General features: G+C 43.8%; 1 protein-coding gene across 2 annotated transcripts in view; it reads right to left on the bottom strand.

Moving 5' to 3' along the window:
* Positions 1–13,775: 13,775 nt before the first annotated feature.
* The window catches only part of emp2 (epithelial membrane protein 2), a 52,874-nt gene continuing 45,581 nt past the window's right edge, over positions 13,776–21,068 (bottom strand). For both annotated transcript variants that reach the window (XM_015941859.3, XM_015941860.3), the window contains 4 exons: positions 15,249–15,473; positions 15,062–15,170; positions 14,838–14,978; positions 13,776–14,716 (listed from right to left, as the gene is read on the bottom strand). In XM_015941859.3, coding sequence (XP_015797345.1) covers positions 14,547–14,716; positions 14,838–14,978; positions 15,062–15,170; positions 15,249–15,326 — 498 coding nt within the window. In that variant the 5' untranslated portion in view covers positions 15,327–15,473 and the 3' untranslated portion in view covers positions 13,776–14,546. The remainder of the gene's footprint in view (positions 14,717–14,837; positions 14,979–15,061; positions 15,171–15,248; positions 15,474–21,068) is intronic.

Genomic DNA, 21,068 nt, shown 5'->3' with positions numbered 1-21,068 from the left:
TTACCCACCCCCCCTACTGGATCAACTTGATAATGCATAGACTGGAAATTTTCAAAAGGCTGTTGTAAAACTAAAACTCTATATTTATAATAATAATAATAATAATAATAATAATAATAATAATAACAATAATCATAATCATAATCATAATCATAATAATAATAAATCACCATTATCATCACTTTTACTTCTACCAATTTTAAGCATTTTTTAATCATTTTTAAATTTTATTATTTTTCATTTTTGTTCTAGTGATTTTTATCTTGAGGCGCTATATAAAAGATCGTTTCTTCTTTATTATAATAATGTTCATTTTAATCATTTTTTTAAATCACTTCAATTATTATTAAAATTATTATTGTCATAATAATAAAAATAATAAACACATGTCTGGGACCTTGGGTATAACACTGATGCCCACCAACAGCACAACAAGCCTAAAGAAGTAGACAAACATTAGACCAACACAATCAAAATGTTTCTATATCGGCTTCTTTATTAGGTACACCTGTTCTATTGTTTGTTTACACAAATAACTAATCAGCCACTCATTTGAAGCATTTAGGCATCAAGACATGAGAACTCACAAACCCTCAAATCAAGCATCAAAAAGACAGAAAATGGGTTCTGAAGGCAAAATGGGGTCCAATATTATAATGGTATATCACATAGGCCTGGACGATATAGAAAAAAGCTTATTTATTAAAAATAAAATCATACTGATTGATATCAATAAGTATTGATAACTATAAAAATTTACTAAATACATTTTAAATGCTGCCCTATCATCATAAAACAAGTTGTTATCAGACTTTGTTTTTATTTGATTCTCTGAGAATTTAGCAATTTTTGTTGGACCAAAATATTGCCATGTTAGTGAACTACTGCAACCTTTTTTCGGGACAATTTCCTCAACCTCTCCTTGCTGCAACATCTTGCTTAAGTCATTCGCTGTCTGTTTTGGTTTTAGAGGGGAGAGCTTGGTGACCTCCCTGGGTCTGTGTTTTTGATTGGTTAGGTGTAGTAGCGACTCTGTATGAAGCCACGCGATAGGCTATAATGAAAAAAGAAATGATATAAATATATCGTTATTGAATCATTGTCCAGCCCTAATATCACATAATGTAAGTGGATTTAAACTGACAATGCAGTGAAACGACAGAAACGTTACCTTGTAAAAGTATTCATGCCTCATGAACTTTTACACATTTTGACAATTTTTATTGTGATTTTCTGTGTTACTACCACAAAGTAGCACGTAATTGTGAAGTGGAATGAAAGTGATACATGATCTTCACAATGCAATTATTCAGTGGTAGCCTAGAAATCTAGACAGACTGTAGCAGGATCAAAAGGATTTCACTTTGCACATCAGTCTAGCCGTGCTCCACTGGATCCTCAACAAGCCCAAACAGCTTTGAGTCTTACCAATCACAGTGCTATATCGGTTTGGTGGGCCAATCACAGCGCTGTATTGGTTTGGTGGGCCAATCACAGCGCTCTATCGGTTTGGTGGGCCAATCAGTGTGCTCTATCGGTTTGGTGGACCAATCAGAGCGCTCTATCGGTTTGGTGGGCCAATCACAGTGCTGTATTGGTTTGGTGGGCCAATCACAGCGCTCTATCGGTTTGGTGGGCCAATCAGTGTGCTCTATCGGTTTGGTGGACCAATCAGAGCGCTCTATCGGTTTGGTGGGCCAATCACAGTGCTGTATTGGTTTGGTGGGCCAATCACAATGCTCTATTGGTTTGCTTCGGGACCATAGCTTCTGAGGAATAAATTAAATGAACTGTTACACTCTGGGTGATCATTTCAACTTTACAATACGTATTATAGCAGAATAACTAGAAAAACAAAAGATTCCTCTCAAGAAAAAATCACGAGGCGCTTTATAAGAACAAAAAATAAAAAATGATTACAAACTAGATTCAATATGATGCTACACCTCATGTGGCTTGAGTTGGAAAAGGGTAGAATGCCTTTCCTGGATCAGAGATGAGGTTCTGCACCAAGTGGAGGAGTTTAAGTATCTTGGTGTAAAAGAAAGATGGAGCATGAGATCGATAGGCGAATTGGTGCTGCGTCTGCAGTGATGCGAGCGTTGTACCAATCTGTCGTGGTGAAGAGGGAGCTAAGCCAGAAGGCGAAACTCTCAATTTACCATTCGATCTACGTTCCTACCCTCACCTAAGGTCACGAGCTTTAAGTAGTGACTGAAAGAACGAGATTGTGGATACAAGCGGCCAAAATGAGTTTTGTCCGCAGGGTGGCTGGGCTCTCCCTTAGAGATACGGTGAGAAGCTTGGTCATCCAGGAGGGGCTTGAAGTAGACCCCCTGCTCCTCCACATTGAGAGGAGTTAGTTGAGGTGGCTCTGGCATCTTGTTAGAATACCTCCTGAACGTTTACCTGGTGAGGTTTTCCAGGCACGTCCAACTAGGAAAAGACCAAAAGAGAGATTGAGACATTGTACCAATCTGTTGTGGTAAAGAGAGAGCTGAGCTGGAAGGCAAAGCTCTCGATTTATCAGTTGAGTAGACTCGAAGTGGACTTGCTGCTCCTCTATATCGAGAGTAGCCAGTTGAGGTGGCTCGGACATTTTGAAGACATTTTTATCAATATTTTCTGCCTCAACCGGCCCCTTTAAAGGCATTCATGATCTTGATTTGACGCAAATCAGTACAAATCAGAGACCTGTCATCTACAGAAATACTCAGATGACTCTGCAGTTGTCGGGTGTATCAGAGATGGACAGGAAGCTGAGTACAGAGAGCTGGTGGAGCGCTTTGTGGCATGGTGTGGAAACAATCATCTGACCTTGAACGTGAACAAAACAAAGGAGATGATTTTAGACTTCAGAAGAAACAGGGTGGAGTCAAACACTGTGTCCATCATGGGAGAAGAAGTGGAGGTGGTTGAGGAATACAAATACCTTGGAGTTCACCTGGACAACAGACTGGACTGGAGAAAGAACAGCAAAGCCGTTTACAAGAAGGGACACAGCAGACTGCACTTCTTGAGGATGCTTAGGTCCTTCAATGTCTGTAGCAAGATGCTGCAGATCTTCTACAAGTCTGTTGTTGAGAGTGTAATCTCTTCAGCCATCGTCTGTTGGGGTAGCAGCATCAGAAGCAGGGACCTGAAAAGGCTCAACAGCCTAATAAAAAAGGCTGGTTCTGTTCTGGGGATGACTGTGGAACCACTGGAGGAGATAATGCAAAGAAGGATTCTCCAGAGAATCAAGAAAATGATGGACAACCCTGAGCATTCTCTTCACAAGACTGTCCGACAACGGAAGAGTGTCTTCAGTCAGAGGCTTCTTCAGTTTCGCTGCAACACTGACCGCTACTGGAGATCCTTCCTGCCAACAGCCGTTGTAATATACAATAACTCTTTGATGACTTGATTATTATTATTATTATTCTGAGCTACTACAGCAATCAATTTCCCTCTGGGATTAATAAAGTATTTTTGAATTTGAATTGAACTGAATTGAAAACGAAAATGAGTTTGACACCTCTGATTTGGAGTGTAATCAAGGCCAAATAATCACAAAAAATATCTAAACACGACAACAGGACTAATCCATGGTGCGAAAGTAGACTTAGGCTCCCTATAGGAGCTGCCATAGTGATCGGCCACCAACTTGGATGGGTCTCTTCGCCTTTTCCGGTCGGCTCATGGGTCCCCGGAAGAAAGAAAAAATGAATGCAAGTCAATGGAGCTAAAAGAGCTATTTTCTAATCCGCTTTACCTTACACCCTGGATCGCACATATATTGTACCACAATTTAAATTAAAACTAATTATGGGTGTTTCGACCGCGCCTGTCACCTACTTTGATTTTCTGCTTGTAAAAGTTCGTAATTTACATTACTACAAATTAGATATCGGCACGTCGCATACGTATATGATGTCACCACATAATATCTTCTCTGTAGCTGCTGCTTACCAAATGACCAGATTTATGGTGGGTTTTTTTCCTCCTGAAGAAAGGATTTTAAGCTTGCTAAATTTACAGCCATTTTCCCTCAATTTTCTCCGTGTCTGGTTCGATCACGTCACTTTTGTGAAGCGCATTTGTAGTCCTGAACCTATTTTAACTCAAAACCTAAAATAGCGTTTTACCCCATTCGAAAATAAGCGTGTTCTTGGTATCAAAATGCTTCTTTAAAATTCATGGGCATCATATGTGAAATCCATGGCACAAAACATGCGGAGTTAGAAAAAAGCGTTTTTAGCCCCATCGACTTGCATTCATTTTTTCGTTCTTCCGGGGACCCATTGTCTGGAAGTAGATGGGCGTGACTTAGACTCCCTATGCATGCATTTTTACTGAGGAATGTGCTTACCTTACCAAACTAAAAAAAAAAAAAAAGCTATGCTTTCTTTACAAAATCAGACACGTTGTATGGCATGATAGTTAAACCATAGATAGGATTAAATAAAAAATATTCAAAATATCAAATTCCACAATCCACAATTCTGTTCCATCATGGGGGAGGGGGATGTCCAGAAGAGGGAGGACCCAGTTTACCTGGATGTCTTAACCCCCCAGAAACCCAAATTTAGAAAGCAACTGCAAAGTTTTTTTTAACCTTTCACATGTTGTTCTAGGAGGCAGATAAACGGGCCTATTTACACATTTTAACAGCCAATAGTTTTGCAGAACTGAACAATAGGACCTATTAGCAATGTAAATGTGGTTTTAAAAAGAAAAAAAAATGGGGAAGGTTTATTTTTGTAGACTTAAATCTGATGCTGTAATATTACAACCGTGGGTCTCTGGGGGTTAAATATTCTGGAAGTTGGACAAATGCAGGAATGGGAGTAGATATTCTGCTGGGGTGGGGATGGGTTGATGCCTTCGGACTCCGTGGGGCTCTGCAAACCTGCTGTTTTGGGCCCTGGCGAGATGGGCTGGGGTCTCCATGCCCCAGGTGGTATTTTGGGAACAGAGGTGCCTATTGGGGCCAGCGGGGGAGCTGGCTCCCTGGAGGGCTTACGGCCCCCCAGCCATTCCTCCTACTGCTTCCTCACATCATCACACAAACATGCACATAGGACCTTGAGGGGTGGGGAATTTATGGGGTGTGGGTATGGATGTCCACAGTCCTGTGGAAGCCCCCCCCCCCCCCCCCCCCCCAATTTTACTTGCTTATTAAACACTTCAGATTCAGATTTCAGATTTATTGGCCAAGTAAAATTACATTTACAAGGAATTTAGTTTCGGTAGATGTTCGCTCTCTAAAACATACAACAACTACAATAAATGAGAATAAAAATACATAAAAAACACATAAGAACACGTATACCCACACACATGTACATTTACACACACACATATATACATATATACACACACACACACACACACACACATATATACATACACGTACACAAACATATACATATGTATACACACACACACACACACACACATACTCACATCCATAAGCATACTAAATAAGTATATATAAAAAAAGTATAATAAAAGGATGGTAAAAGAATCTACAGATTCAGGAGAGAAATGGCTGAAGGAAAGAAACTGTTCTTGTGTCTGGTAGTTTTTGTGTACAGTGATCTATAGCGTCTGCCAGATGGGAGGAGATGGAAGAGAGTAGATGCAGAATGTGTGGCATCTTGGACAATATTCACTGCCTTTTTCCTGCTCCTGCTGATGTACAGTTCCTGGACAGAGGGCAGTTGGGCACCAATGATTTTTCCTGCTGTTTTAATAATACACTGTAGTCTGCATTTGTCCATTTTTGTGGCTGACCCAAACCAGACAGTGATGGATGAGCAAAGTATGGATTCGACTGCAGCAGTGTAGAAGATGATCAGCAGCTCTTGTGGTAGGCCGTACTTCCTTAGTTGCCGTAAGAAATACATCCTCTGCTGAGCCTTTTGGAGGATGGAGTTGATGTTTGTTTCCCACTTCAGATCCCTGGAAATGATACTTCCCAAGAACTTGAATGAGGCCACCATTGACACTGGGCTGTTGGATATTGTGAGGGGGGGCAGCACTGTGGGAAGCTTCCTAAAATCCACGACCATCTCCACAGTCTTAAGGGTGTTAAGCTCAAGATTGTGCTGACTACACCAGACCTCTCAACTTCTCGCTGATAAGCAGACTCATCACCATCCTGGATGAGCCCATTGACAGTGGTGTCATCTGCAAATTTCAGGATTTTTACAGCTGAGTCATTAGAGGTGCAGTCATTGGTGTACAATGAAAAGAGCAGTGGAGAAAGGACACACCCCTGTGGTGTACCAGTGCTGATCAACCTTGTGCCAGATGTAACATTGTTCAACCGCACATGCTGGCTCCTATTTGTCAGGAAGCTGGAAATCCACTGACACATAGCAGGGGAAACAGTGAGCTGAGAAAGCTTTGAGGTGAGGATTTCTGGTATAACAGTGTTAAAAGCAGAGCTAAAATCCACAAACAATATCCTTGCGTAGGTCCTTGGTTGATCAAGATGTTCCAGGATGAAGTGCAGCTCCATGTTAATTGCATCATCCACTGACCTGTTTGCCCAATAGAGCTCCGGACCCCACGTGACTCTCAGTTAGTGGACGCCATTTTGGCATGCAAAAAAGGTAAACAAACACGGATGTAACCATGAGCATGAACGGGATCCGCTTGGATTTTACTTCGTCGGAGTTTACTTCACACTTTAAAACAGAAGAAATCGTTTTATATAGTCAGAAATTAAATAGACTAAACATCTCCGACCCTTACCGTGCCCCTGGAATACTTTTTAAAAACGCCAGAAGCTGTCGGAGCGGACTTCTTACCGGCACAACACCGGACCTGGCCGGGGAACCCCTTGGGATTTACCCGGAGGAGCTGGCTCCGGCGGCTGGGGAGAGGGAAGTCACGCTACTGCCCCCGCAACCCGACTCCGGATACGCGGATGAAAATGGATGGATGGACGGACAAATAAAAGATTTACACGTAAGTAGTCTCGGTGAGACAAATAATAGCAATCCAAAGTGCTTTTTATGTGTGATCTGACAATTGATCAACCATTGCTTAAAAATGAAATACAGTTTAGCTGGTTAATTGCTGTCATCATAAAACACGTAAACGGCAGCACGCAGAACTCATGAGGCAACGTTTTACGTGATGTTTACTTGCTGCTATGAGTAATAAGACAAAAAAAGCCCCGCCAAAATAAGTTTAGGAAGCCCACTAAGAATCATAATAAAATCATTTAAAATAAATACCATACACAGTTGAGGAAACGTTGGTTTAAGTACCTGATATGAAGCGGTCGCTGCATAAGCGAAAACCTTTACTCTCGGGATCCCACAGCTTCATTTTCGCCTGGTCACTAGCGCGTTTTATTACAATGATCCAACGTTTGCGGCGCTCCGGATCTTGGGGAATCCTGTAGATGGCTCATTCCTTATGTCGTCCGCGTCTGTTCTGCATCCTGGGGCACAACAGGAATCTACCATATTTCCCGTTTGATTGAGTTTTCTGACAATAACAAATAGTCCAGCTGCCGGCTTCTGCATGCCAATATGGCGCCATTTCGATTTGAACTGTTGCATGCCGAGAGAAGTGACGTCAACTCCCGGAGCTCTATAGGCAAACTGCAGGGGATCCAGCTGGTGGCCTGTGGTGCTTTTAAGATGGGACAGCACCAAGCGCTCAAAGGACTTCATGACTACTGATGTCAAAGCCACGGGTCTGTAGTCATTCAATTCGGTAGCAGGAGGATTTCTTAGGTACTGGGATGATAGTGGAGCTTTAAAAGCATGATGGGACCTCACACAGCTCCAGCGATCTGTTGAATATCGTTGTGAAGACAGGTGCTAGTTGGACAGCACAGGTCCTGAGGCAGGAAGGAGTTACTCCATCTGGGCCTGGTGCCTTCCGTACGTTCTGCCTCCTAAAGATGTTAGAGACATCCTCTTCCTTCACAAGGAACGCAGCTTGTGAATTAGAGGAAAGAGGAGTAAGAATTTCCAGGTGAGGGGTGGCGGCTGCCGCTATGCTGGAGTGGAGGAGGGGTGTGACATTCCTTTCCTCAAAGCGACAGTAAAAGCCATTTAGCTCTTCAGCAAGGCCATGATTAGCATCAGAAATGGAGGATGGTCTCCTGTAGTTGGTAATGTGCTGAATGTTTCTCCACAATAATGTGGGGTTGTTGGCTGAAAACTGGTCTTTCAGCTTTGCTGCATACTTAATTTTAGCAGCTCTGATCTCCTTGTTCAACGTGTTCCTGAGTGATTTGTATAGAGGCCTGTCTCCTGCCCTGTAAAGCTTGGTTTATGCTTGACGCATTCACTTTCCGCGCGGTGATGCGGCTCGCGGCTGGAACGCGCTTCACAACTCGCAGCGTTTATGGTTTGTGCGGCTCGTCTCTGCGGTGAGCCAATATTCTCCCAAACTGTAGGGGGCAGCATGGAGCTCTACGGCATGCATCCAACACTACACCATAGTAGAAGTAGAAATTACTGTTTACAACATGGCATTTCAGCATTTTTAACAGCGTTCTCATCTTTTCCGACAGTGCGAGCTATTTCTCTCCAAGAATTATTAACAACATGTTGATCACGGTGATCTCTGAGAGCTGAATCATACAAATGTCTGTATTTACGAACCTCTGCCGTGCCGGTCCGCCATGTTTTTCCGCGTCCGACCGTCCGCGTGGTTAGAAATTTTCCGAGGTGCGCTTTGCGGAAATCTTGGGCCGTGCGGAGACGCGGTGGAGGGGCGTGGTTGTTAAAATGACGCAAAATGACGCAACTTTTCCGCGCGGAGCCGTGCGGACCTCGCGGACGCGTCAAGCATAAACCAACCTTAAGCCTGCTCCTTTGCCCGTCTCAACTCGCTCAGTGTTGCTGTAAACCATGGCTTGTTGTTATTAAAGGTGCGAAAAGTCTTTGTTGGCACACACACTTCCTCACAGAAGGTGATGTAGGAGTGTCCGTTAGCTCGTTCAGATCGCCTGTGGCATCTGCAAATACTCTCCAGTCTGTACAATCAAAACAGTCCTGTAACTCCTCTTTTGCTTCATTTGTCCATTTCCTCACTGTCCTGATGGCTGGCTTTACAGATTTTAGTTTTTGTTTATAAGTGGGGATAAGATGAATCAAATTATGGTCAGAGAGGTCGAGAGCTTTACGAGGGACAGAGTGGTATGCCCCTTTAAGAACTGTGTAGCAATGATCCAACATGTTTTTGCCTCTTGTAGGACATCTGATGTGCTGTCTGTATTTCGGTAGTTCGACTTCTACCAACATTCCACGTAAACACATACTTAGGTCCTTGGGAGTAGGGTTGTCACGGTAACCGGTATAGCGGTAAACCCCGGTAAAAAAAAGTTGACAATAAAAATAACCGTCCAGTTTTTAAAAAACTAAATTATCTCGGTGGGTTTACCGTGGCCGCGGTTTAGGCGCGGTGACCCTTACCAGCCACCGTTGCTTCTGCTGAAGTTCCCGCACACACACACTTTTTAGTTTGCAACCAAAACTTTGAAGCTGAAATAATGGCCAAAGGAGGAGACGGCAGCGCCCAGGACATCCATCAGCCCTCAAAGAAGACTAAATCGGAAGTATGGGCATATTTTGGATTTCTGAAAATTGCTGAGGGACAGTTAATAGAAGACTGCTATCCCGTTTGCAGAGCGTGCAGGAAACAAGTGTCTGCAAAAGGCAGCAACACTTCGAATCTAATGGCACATCTGCGTGACCATCACCCACGTCTCTACAGCCAGTGCAAGGTAAGTTAACATTAGCATTTTAGCTTAAATGCATGACGTGAGGACTTTTGGCTGAGGGAGAATGCAACGAGTCACTATATACTGCAGCCGCAGTGCCCTCTGCCAGCATTTAAACCGTGTCACGGACACCCTGTTGCTGGATGAAGCATCTTATTTGTTGATGATGAAGAGAAATATACAATTAGTTCCTTGTCATTGATTTGTTTACTTATTCAATGCCTTTTATACTTGGACATTTGGATTTGATTACATAGTGTAGTAGTTATTTTAGTAATTTGTTTAAAGTGGCTATTTATTTTAAATACATATTTTTTAAGGTTGACTTGTACAGTGCTCAAGTCAAGTGTGGACTGGAGTTTTAGATTTTCATTTTGATAATGAAGAAAACAAGTGTATGAGAAAACAAGTGGTGTTTATTTGATTTGTTTACATATTGTTTATGTTTCGAATGTTTGGATTTGTATAATTTAAACCTGCACTGACTACTGTAACATGTTCCAGAAAAAGAAGCTATTTGTTCCTTTACTTGTGAAAAGTTGCACTTTTGCTAAGGCTTTGTGTTATTTTAGGTTTAATAAACACTGTTAAACCTTTTCAAAACTATTTCAGTTTGTGTAGAACAGGACTATCAATGCTTTCTGAACATATGCAACACTGTTTAAAAAATACCGCGATAATACCGAAAACCGTGATAATTTTGGTCACAATAACCGTGAGGTTAAATTTTCATACCGTGACAACCCTACTTGGGAGTGAGCACACTCAATAGCATTCGGGAGGGGGATCATCCACCCTCACTCTGAGTGCCGGGGCCCACTTCCAATTTTAAACTGCAGGGTTGTGGGGGGTGGGAGTGGGACTGTGTGGTAGCATCAGCTGGTGTAGGCCAGATGACCCCCCCCCCCCCCCCCCCCCCTTAAGGAATGCACCTCATCAACATGCATCAACACTGTATTTGAGCAGGCAAAGGGAGACTAGGGGTTACACACCTCTGTTCTTGGTTTCTTGGGGCTGGAGGCTAGGAGTGGGAGCTGGCCGTCTGGTTGGGGTCTGGGTTGCTTTGCCCGGCGTCAGATGGGCGTGCCTGCTCATCATCATCCCATCCTGGTTCTGGGATGGTTGTGCAGCACCCTCTGTGCAGCAGGAGCAGAGTGAATAGGGTGTGTAAGGGGAGCACGAGTGGGTGTCTAGCATTCACTTTTGTAAGTCTCCGGTTGTATATGTGAGCATGAGGGAGGGAGTGTGTGACTGTGTTTGTGTATCACTGTGTATGTCAGGTGGGGTTTTAGACTCCTCCTCTCTCTTGGGTCTTCCTGTGCTGCTACACATCTTCGCCTGCCCCCTGCCACATTTGCTGCTGAGTGTGGAGCCTTGGTCTGCCTCATCGACATATATACTGGACAATGTTTGTCCATAGGCTTCAATAATAAGTTTTTGATTCAAAATGGGTGGTGGCCACCACCACCATTTTGACCGTGTCACAGGTTCCGTCAAGCCCAGTCAATTCCAAAAAAGGGAAGAAAGGTGGAGCTGAGAGTGGGGCTGTAAGGCTGGGATCAAATGATGACACCCGTCGAACTGAAGCGATACAAGCTAACCCAAAGCTAATGCAGAGGTGGGAGCTAAGCTAAGCAACCTAGCTACAACCGGAGTTACAACACCACAGCTTCTGAGTCACAAATACGCCGGGCTGACCACTGGGTAAAACCGGGTGGAACACAGAGGTCTCCAGAGAGCTCCACAAGCCGGCAGCCGCACAGCAGACAGGCACTTCTGCGATCAGAGATGCGCCGAGCTGCCGCTGTGGAGAACCGGGTGGAAAACATTGGTTTTCATCCGAGAGCTCCACAAGCCGGCAGCCCACAGGCACCGCGGTGATCAGAGATGCACCAAGCTGTGGGGAGGGGAGAACCGGGTGGAACACAGAGGTCTCCCGAGAACTCCACAAGCCAGCAGCCGCGCAGCAGACCGGCGCTGTGGTGATCAGAGATGCGCCAAGTTGCGGGAAGGGGATCATACCAATAGTTGGAGCCCAGCTCCACCAACATGTTATATTTCAACCCATTTTCTAAAGTGCAGCATTATGTTAAATGCACTAGGTTTTACCCTATTACATTTGAATTTCATGGTTAAACAGTACATGTTAAAATCTAAGCTCAGCTTGGCAGTGACCTAAAATACATAAATATAATTTTACTTACCGAAAAAAATGGAGACTCCTTGGATGCTCTGTTAGTGCAATTAAAACCACAGCAAGTAATTTTGTCCAACAACTGCACAAATAATATCAAAAAAGAACGCACAAACCCTACAACTAATGGTCTAAGTTGAGAGACTAAAAATCGCGGAACAGTTTTCAGGCGAGGCCGAGGCTCAGGCTGAGGTCTTTCCCCGGAGCTAGCTCTGCGGTCACGTGGGTCTGATGCTCATTAATTATTCAGAATTTTAGGCATTTAATACACTTAAACAGAAGAGTGACAAAAAAATGTACCCTGTCAAGAGTTGTCATGAGTGTAAACTAGATCTATTAAACCTAAAACATGTTTATTTCTGCTGTGAAATTGGTATTTTTAACACGGGAGTCAATGAGGATTAGCTCGCTTCTGACATCAGCCCCCAGCGGATGAGGGTGGAATTGCAATTTATTTCACTTCCGTACTGGCTTCACTTTCAGACCCAAATTATGGGGGCTTAGTCTGCCTGCTTGTTCACTGCTCCCTGGTTTGGGGGGCTTAAGATTTTTGGAATCTGTCTGGTTGCTCCCGATGGCTACCTGGTGGGATCTGCGTCACTGGGCTCCATTGGGTCCCTGGTGGGGTTGGTTGCCCCTATGTCCCAGGCCCAGCCGGCCTGAGGGTGGGAGGCTGAGAGCGGGCCTGTGGGCTTGCCGCTATTATCTCCCGGGACTCTGCCAACTGCTGGTTGTGGCCCACCGGGGCAATCCTCTGCGTCTCTTGAGGGGGGACTGGGGCGTTCCTGGTTACAGTCTCCCTGGGGTCCCTGTGCTCCAGGGCAGCTTCTGGATCTCTGGGACTTGGAGCTCCCTCCATCTTCTACACATCTTTGGGGGGGCAGATCTGTGGCCCCTCACACTCTCTATTGGATGCTCCTATAGAGAAACCTTACATATACAAGCACGTGTACACACAGGTGCTCACATAAGTATGGACTTGGGAATTTTCAACACGCCTTAAGGCTGTAGTTGGCACTAAGTGCACTGTGATTTACCGTGTGATTGTTCAGTAAAATGTTGATTTTACATTTTCTCACCAGGCTGACGCAGTGATAGCTTGCTCTTGTTGTATTGTTGTCTCTTTTTTCTCTCTCTCTCTCTTTCTGGAGGTCTAGAAGGAGACTCTTGTTCATCATTGTTTATTTTTGTGGGACCCCCCACCCTTTTGTTTCTTCCTTTCTTTCACCTGTCTCCGTGTCTGGTCAGAATTATAAAGCATCAAAAAACAATAACAAAACTTTAAGTATCAGGCATGAAATTAAAGCAGCAGCTTTGATGCTCCACCTGAAATACGCAAGGCTTGTCACCAGCATTTGTTTGCTTACAGCCAGACAGGACACACAATTTTTTTTATACAAATATAATCCCAAGGTTGGCAAAAAAAAAAAGTCAATAGTAATCCCATGTAATCTATTTTTAATAGAACGCCAATTGTTGCAACTATAGGCTGCACAAAAAACTGGCATAGGTGCTCACTCTGTGTGGACTCCAGTTGGGTTTGGAAAGTAAGGAACCTCTTAACGTTCGTTCTGTGTTCTCTATCCAATTTAATTTTGTTGTAGTTCTTCACCTTATCCTAACATGCTTTTTTTAAATCTCAAACCAGAATATCTGGAGAAGACTCGTGCATGCATGGAGAAAAACATGCTAACTCCTCACAGAACAGACAGTTGGAATTTGTACTCGTGACCTTCATGCTGCAAGGCAACATACCAACAAGTGTGCCACCATGAACCAACAACGCTATCACTTTTGCATTTCTTTCCTGTGACGCTGATTAAAAAAACATAAGCATACAAATAGAAATCTTCATTTTAATTTCAAGTTTGCAAGTTTTTTCTCTTCAGTTCTATGTCACTGCACATCATTGGCTCCTTTTTAACCATCAACACACAAGTCAGTTATAAATGAGTACATATCATCAAAATCTACACGCAACACTTTGGTAATGACCTCACTACGCTTTCTAAATGCTTTGGTTAACATACCATTTTATTTCTATTACACAAGTTTAAAACCGTTCTAAATATCAGACATGTACAAAATAAAATCTGTGTTTTCGTGGAATACCCGATCTTTGGTTAATCCAGGTGTTGCAACTCCACTCGCTTCTTCACTAAACCTTTCTAAAAACTAAGAGGAGAGGATATGAAAAAGTTAGACGTGTTAGCTTAATGCTGACTAAACAGGACTTAAAACTTGATGTGCTTCAGAAGATCATTTGAATTCAACTTTATGTAAATGAAGTTGCTCAGGATAGTGGACCAAGCTTGCAAACGAACATGACACTTTCATTCGTAGCACTGCATCTCAAGCATGAATCACAGCTTAAATCACTGTAAGATGTTTCTGGAAAAATATCAAAACCGTAGAAGCAAAACAATGTTGGTCCTTAACCATCTTTGCCACATTTTGAACACAAAGCACCATCAGAAAAATACATCAAAGCTGTTTTGGGTTTGAATGTGACAGAATGACACAAATGTGTTGCAATACTAACAATCTCATGATCAGACAGAAAGTGTGTATTCAGTGTTAGGTGTCCAAGAACATTTCCTCAATCTGACTTTTCTATTTGCGTTTCCTGAGCACCAGATACATTAGGCCGCTAACAAGAGTCATGGGGAAGCTGATCCATGCCAGGATGTAGGAGGAGCCGAAGGAGCCACGCTGGAGACTGGGCACGTGAAAACTCTTATTCTGAGTGGTGTAGATGGATGCCGCGATCATCACACATACAGCTGGGAGGACGAGAAGCAAGCACAAAGTTACGCAATTCTACAACAGGTACAACTCGCAACTTTTTATTTAATAGTTTTGAAAGACAACACAATAAAAAAGGTAAATGTGTGTTAAACATACAGGCCAGCAGCTGGATAATGGCTGTGAAAATGAATCTCTCTCCCTGTTTGATGCTGAAGAGCTGAAGGAGGAAGATGAAAAAACTGATGCAACATAAAATGGTGGCCAGGATGATGGTAGCTTGAACCGCCTGCAGATAAGCTGAGGAGCAGAGGAGAGCAGAGGTTTAAACACAAACACAAGTCATGCTAATTTCATGAAAAAGGCACCTGCTTCAGTCTCACCTGCTTCAACCGTGTGGCTGTTCTCTACAGGGTAGCAGGTGACGTTACAGGAGTACCACAAGTCAGTGTAAATAACGTCACCTCTGGTGGACGACACCACCCACCACGCCTTTATTAAGAAGGAGCAAATAGATGGGGTGAACCGCCATGCTGCGTGTCAGAAGTACTCATATGATTGGGTACGTACATTGTGAATGGTGGCGACGAAGAGCAGGACGGCTGCAACCAGGTGAAAGAGGATGATGAAGGCTAAGACGATCAACATGGCTCCTCGTCAGTTTGACCTCCCTTACAGGCTGGTGGTGTTGTGCACGTTAACAGCTTTTTTTGGACTGCTCCTGGATGTTGACAGAAAAGGAGGGCTGAAGGATGAGCCTGAAGATTGGATCAAGGTCTCTCACACGAACAACTCCTGTTGGAAGAAACACACAATCAATGCTTTAACAACACATGATAGAACAACTATGAAGTGTCACATTTAGATCAATGCTAAGATTTTTAAATAACATTTGTGTAAATTGTAGAAGAAGATATCATTTCTATAGCACCTCTCAAGATAAAAATCATGAGGCGCTTCACAAAAACAAAAAATGTAAAAATATAAAAAAGAATTTAGAAAATGGTTAAAATATATTTAAAATGAGCAAAAAATAGACAATTGTGATTAAAAAATGTTAAGAAAGAGAGAGAGTGAATAGGAAAGAGGGAAATCAGTGTATCCTGAGGAAGGTGGAATAGGTGGGGAGAGCAGAATAAAGAGAGAGTGGTGAAGAAGGTCATACAAAAGCCAGCTTGAACAAGTGAGTTTTCAGCTGCTTTTTGAAGGAGACCACTGAGTCCACTGATCTCAGGCTCAGGGGGAGAGAGTTCCAGAGTCTGGGGGCCACAGCAGCAAATGATCTGTCACCTTTGACCTTTAGCCTGGTGCTGCACAACCAGTAGGCTTTGATCACTGGACCTCAGGGACCTGCTGGGGGTGTAGGGACTAAGAACATCACCAATGTAAGATGGTGCTTGTCCATGTAAGGCCCTATAGACCAGAACCAGGATCTTGAAATGAACCCTGAAGAAGACTGGCAGCCAGTGAAGCTGGAGGAGAAGCGGGGTGATGTGGGTGTGTTTGGAGGACTTGATCAGAAGCCGAGCACAGTCATTCTGAACCACCTGTAGACGGTTAAGGGAGGTTCTGCTCAGACACGTGAAAAGAGAGTTACAGTGGTCTAAGCGTGAGGAGATGAAGGTGTGGAGAACGGTCTGCAGCTTAGACATCTCATGGGGCTTAAAGGAGATGTACAGTTGGATGTCATCTGCATAAAGATGGTAGGAGATTCCATTGAAGGAAATCAGGATGTGCTGAAGAGGAAGCAGATAGAGGAGGAAGAGCAGGGGCCCCAGCACAGAACCTTGTGGGACACCATGGGTAAGGGAGGTGGTGGAGGACCTAAACTTGGAGACGGCCACAGAAAAGGAGCGCTCAGAAAGATAAGAGGAGAACCACTCCAGAGCAGATCCTGATAGGCCTACCCAGTCTCTCAGCCTCTCCAGTAGAAGGTGATGGTCAACAGTGTCAAAGGCTGCAGTCAGGTCCAGCAGGACCAGAACAGAACAGTCCCCTGCATCACTGTAAATGGCCTGTATTTGATATAGCGCCTTCTAGAGTCCTGGGACCCCCCAAGGCGCTTTACAACACAATCAGTCATTCACCCATTCACACACACATTCACACACTGGTGGGGATGAACTACGATGTAGTCACAGCTGCCCTGGGGCGCACTGACAGAGGCGAGGCTGCCGAGCACTGGCGCCACCGGTCCCTCCGACCACCACCAGCAGGCAACGTGGGTTAAGTGTCTTGCCCAAGGACACAACGACAGCGACAGACTGAGCGGGGCTCGAACCTGCAACCTTCCGATTATGGGGCAAGCACTTAACTCCTGTGCCACTGTGAGTCAGAAGGTCATTAGAGACCCTAAGAAGAGCTGTTTCAGTAGAATGAGCTCTACGAAAACCTGACTGGAAGCTATCATAGATGTTATGTTCATCAAGAGCAGCTGTGAGTTGTTTAGCCACAACCTTTTCCAAGATCTTGGAGATGAACGGAAGTTTAGAGATGGGTCTGAAGCTGCTATGGAGAGAGGGGTCAAGACTCCTTTTTTTAAGAAGCGGGTTGATTACAGCGTTCTTAAAGTAAGCAGGAACCTGACCAGAAAAAAGAGGAGCATTAATTATAGAAAGCACACTGGGACCGATGGACTGAAAAGCACTTTTAAACAAAGATGAGGGTAAGATGTCGAGGGGGCATGCAGAGGTCTTCATAGAGTTAACTAGTTTGGTTAACTCAGGCAAAGAAACCGGAGCAAAGCTATCTAGGATGATGGGCCTGGTTGGAGTCGGGAGAGGCAGCGATAAGGTTGAAGGAGAGATGCTAGATCTAACCTTATTGACTTTGTCCACAAAGAAAGACAGAAAGTTCTCACAGTCTGCAACAGAGTGGATGGAGGCTGTAGGACAGGCAGGAGAGACGATGCTGCTGATGGTGTTAAACAGCACCTTGGGGTTCCCTTTGCTCTGGGACACCAGGTTGGAGAAATAGGAAACCCTCGCATCTCTGACTGCAGAGTTAAAGGATGTCAGAAGATCCTTTAGGTGCAGCAGATGAACGTGGAGATGGGTTTTCTTCCACAAGCCCTCATTTTTTCTGCATTGGCGCTTCAGGCTGCAAAGGCTGTCATTAAACCAGGGAGTAGGGTTCACTGCAGGAACTGATCTGGTTCTGACAGGACAGATATTGTCCAGAATGGAGAGGCAGTGCTCGTTAAACTGAGAAGTTAAGGAATCTGGGTCGTTATCAGAAGAACAGGGTGGATCAAAAGCAGCAGAAAAATTGCTAGCTGTGCTCTCATTAAGAAAACGAGAACTAACCATACGGCGAGCAGGAGGTAGGGACGCAGAAACTGACAAGTTAAAGAAAATGCAATGGTGATCTGAAATATAAACGTCCTCAGGACGAACGCTGTCAGCATTTAGACTCAGGGTAAAAACAAGGTCTAGAGTGTGTCCCCTGGTGTGTGTGGGGCCAGAAACATGCTGGGTAAAGCTGAAGGAGTCCATAAGGCTGGAGAAATTCATAGCAAAGTGATCTGAGGGATCACCAACCTGGAAGCTTCACAGTGGAGGATAGAAAGTCACTAAACTCCTGAAGGAAAGAACTGTTTGGACCAGGTGGACGATAAACCACAGCACAGTAGAACGGGTCCTTACACCCGACTTTAATCAGCTACAGTTCAAAGGAAGCAAAGTGACCAGAGGTTGTAGAGCTACATGGAAGATGGTCTCTGAAAACAACAGCTAGGCCTCCACCACGACCAGAACCCCGGGGCTGGCAAAGAAAAGAATAATCACTCAGGCAGAGTTCAATCAGACCAGAATAATCAGATGTTTGCTGCCAAACTTCAGTCAGAAACAGAAAATCCAGGTGGATGGAATTGTAGTTTGGCTCTGGGCCAGTGCGCCACTCAGATAAACAAACAGGGAGGTATGTCCTCGGTGCATCTTGGGCGATCGTGAACGACCGGATGGACGAGTCTGGCAATCATAGGAGATGGTAGCAGGGACACTACCGAAGAGGATCGCAGACAGGAGAAAGGTGGAAAAGAGGAGGTTAGTGGAGAAAAGTTTGAAAAAGTGGCCGGTGACTGCGGCTAAATGACAGGCGACATCTTGTTACCGACCCAAGCGACCTCCGACCAAAGCACATGTACCTGGCCAGATAAAAAATATCTGAGCCATTGCTTCAATATGTATACAAAAAGAAAGCCAAGATTAATGAACTCAAACAAACTTGATTTCTCCACGAGATGTGAGAAAAAAATGTAAATAAATGTCATCTCAACTTTGACAGAGGAAATGGTGTGGGTGTGTGGGTGTGTGTGCGTGTGTGTGTTGTCATTTACAATATGTGGGAGTGCTGTATTTATCTCAGGCTTTTGATCCAGACTACAAACTGTTGGTGGAAGAAGGCCTTCTAAAACCACAGTTCAGATCAGTCCCACACTAAACCACCATATAAGATGTATGGAAACTAGCAGATCCCTAAACCTAGCCACAAGGATAAAAGGAGTTTACATAAAGTTCAGACACTGCGTTGGTTTAAATTTCAGATTATCTCTTTGTTTTTCATGCAGCTTGACCTCAGCATTTGTGTCATCATGACACAAACTTAATGTCTACAGAAGACACTGTTGACAATCACAACAGATGTGTGTGAGCCTCTATTAAAGTTGCAATGGCAAATTTGGAAAACAAATTAGCTTAAAACAATATTTTCATGCCCCTTAACAATGTTCTAACATAGTATAACTATAAATAAATTGTGGATAGGGATGTACGTGGTTAACCGGTTGATTGCCGTTAATGTTGTAACCAGATTAACTATTTTTTCCCGGTTAACTGCTTCAAGTCCTTCTGATGCACTGGGTGCAATTTATTTTGTGCCACCAGAGGGCGCAATAGCACTGGACGACCGCAGAAGAAGACAAGCTCGTCACATGACCAAACAAATGTGCTCAAACACTAAGTAGTTAGCAAAGAGCCATCATTGGAGCAGTTTATTCTTAGTTATTTAATTCTTAGAACTCAATAAGCCTCTCATCAAAGCGCTAAGCCTGGCAAAACATGGCGAAGGAGAAAAGAAAAAAATATAAGGAAAGGGAGAGAGAAAATGAATAGGAAAGAGGGAAATCAATGGATCCCGGGAAAGGTGGGATAAGAAGAGAATAAGGAGAGGGTGGTGATGAAGGTCTCACAAAAGCCAGCCTGAACAAGTGAGTCTTCAGCTGCTTTTTAAAGGAGACCACTGAGTCCACTGATCTCAGGCTCAGGGGGAGAGAGTTCCAGAGTCTGGGGGCCACAGCAGCAGATGATCCGTCACCTTTGGTCTTTAGCCTGGTGCTGCACAACCAGGCTTTGTAGGCTAAGTTTACCAAGCACCAAACACTTTCTACTACAAGTAAAATAAAATAAAAAACCTTCAAAATCCACAGCTTCACTCTAAACATGTTCAGGGAGCAGCCTCATACCAACACTTTAAAGGCCCCGTGTGTGAAATTCACAGAAATCATAGTAAAAAGATCCGACTCTTTAGCACCACGCAGTTTAGAGTCGGTATTGCAGCTATTGGAGCCCCCGAGGATCAAAAAGGGTTTTTTTAATCATTATTTAAAACTTTATTAACAAATATAACAAATACAATACAAAATCGTGTTGCTGTAAACGGCAGCATGTCATCATCTAATTCCAGCTTTCAAGTCAGCGAACAGGTTAGTTGTTTTCATCTAACTTATTTTATTAATTTAATCTAAATAGGTTTTGAATAAGAAAAACTTTTTAATGTCAGTTATGTTTGCTAATAGCAAACGGCAGCTAGTTAGTGATGACTTCTGACTACAAAAAATGACAATATTTTGTTCATTTTATTTGAGAAATGTTATATTTCTATTTGCCATTTTGGAAATATACAAGGTAGTGTAGTCTGTAATTGTTTTCTCTCCGTAAACAGAGTCAGATATCATCCGATGGTTCATCAGTGAAGACAGACAGAGGACGAGGGAGAGGAAGAGGGCGAGGAAGAGGGCGAGGAAGAGGGAGAGGAAGAGGGAGAGGACAGACGTGTGCCAGCGCACAGAGAGGCAGAGGTGTTAGACATGCGACAGAAGCAGGGCAAGCATCCCAAGATGAAGGAGCCGAATTTGCTCAAACCAGCCGCAACGTTCCACGCACAAGAGGAAGAGGCAGAGCTGCAATAAAGTCTAGAAGATCGGCGCTTTCAAGCGCTTTCAAACTATCCCGTTTCTCAAGTTTGCTTGTAGAATATGTGTGATCCTCCATCGCTAGAAGTACGGTGTGGCTAGTTTCTTCTTCTTCTTAGTTACTTTGTCAGACTGCATGCTTACAAGGCGCACTTCTGCCCCCTGCTGTTTCTTTGAGGTTACATCATTTAAAAACGCAA

Source organism: Nothobranchius furzeri, chromosome 12, assembly GCF_043380555.1.
Source record: "Nothobranchius furzeri strain GRZ-AD chromosome 12, NfurGRZ-RIMD1, whole genome shotgun sequence".
In the NCBI taxonomy this organism is placed as follows: domain Eukaryota; kingdom Metazoa; phylum Chordata; class Actinopteri; order Cyprinodontiformes; family Nothobranchiidae; genus Nothobranchius; species Nothobranchius furzeri.
Note: the sequence above shows the minus strand (reverse complement) of the source record. Positions and strands in the feature narration are given on the sequence as shown.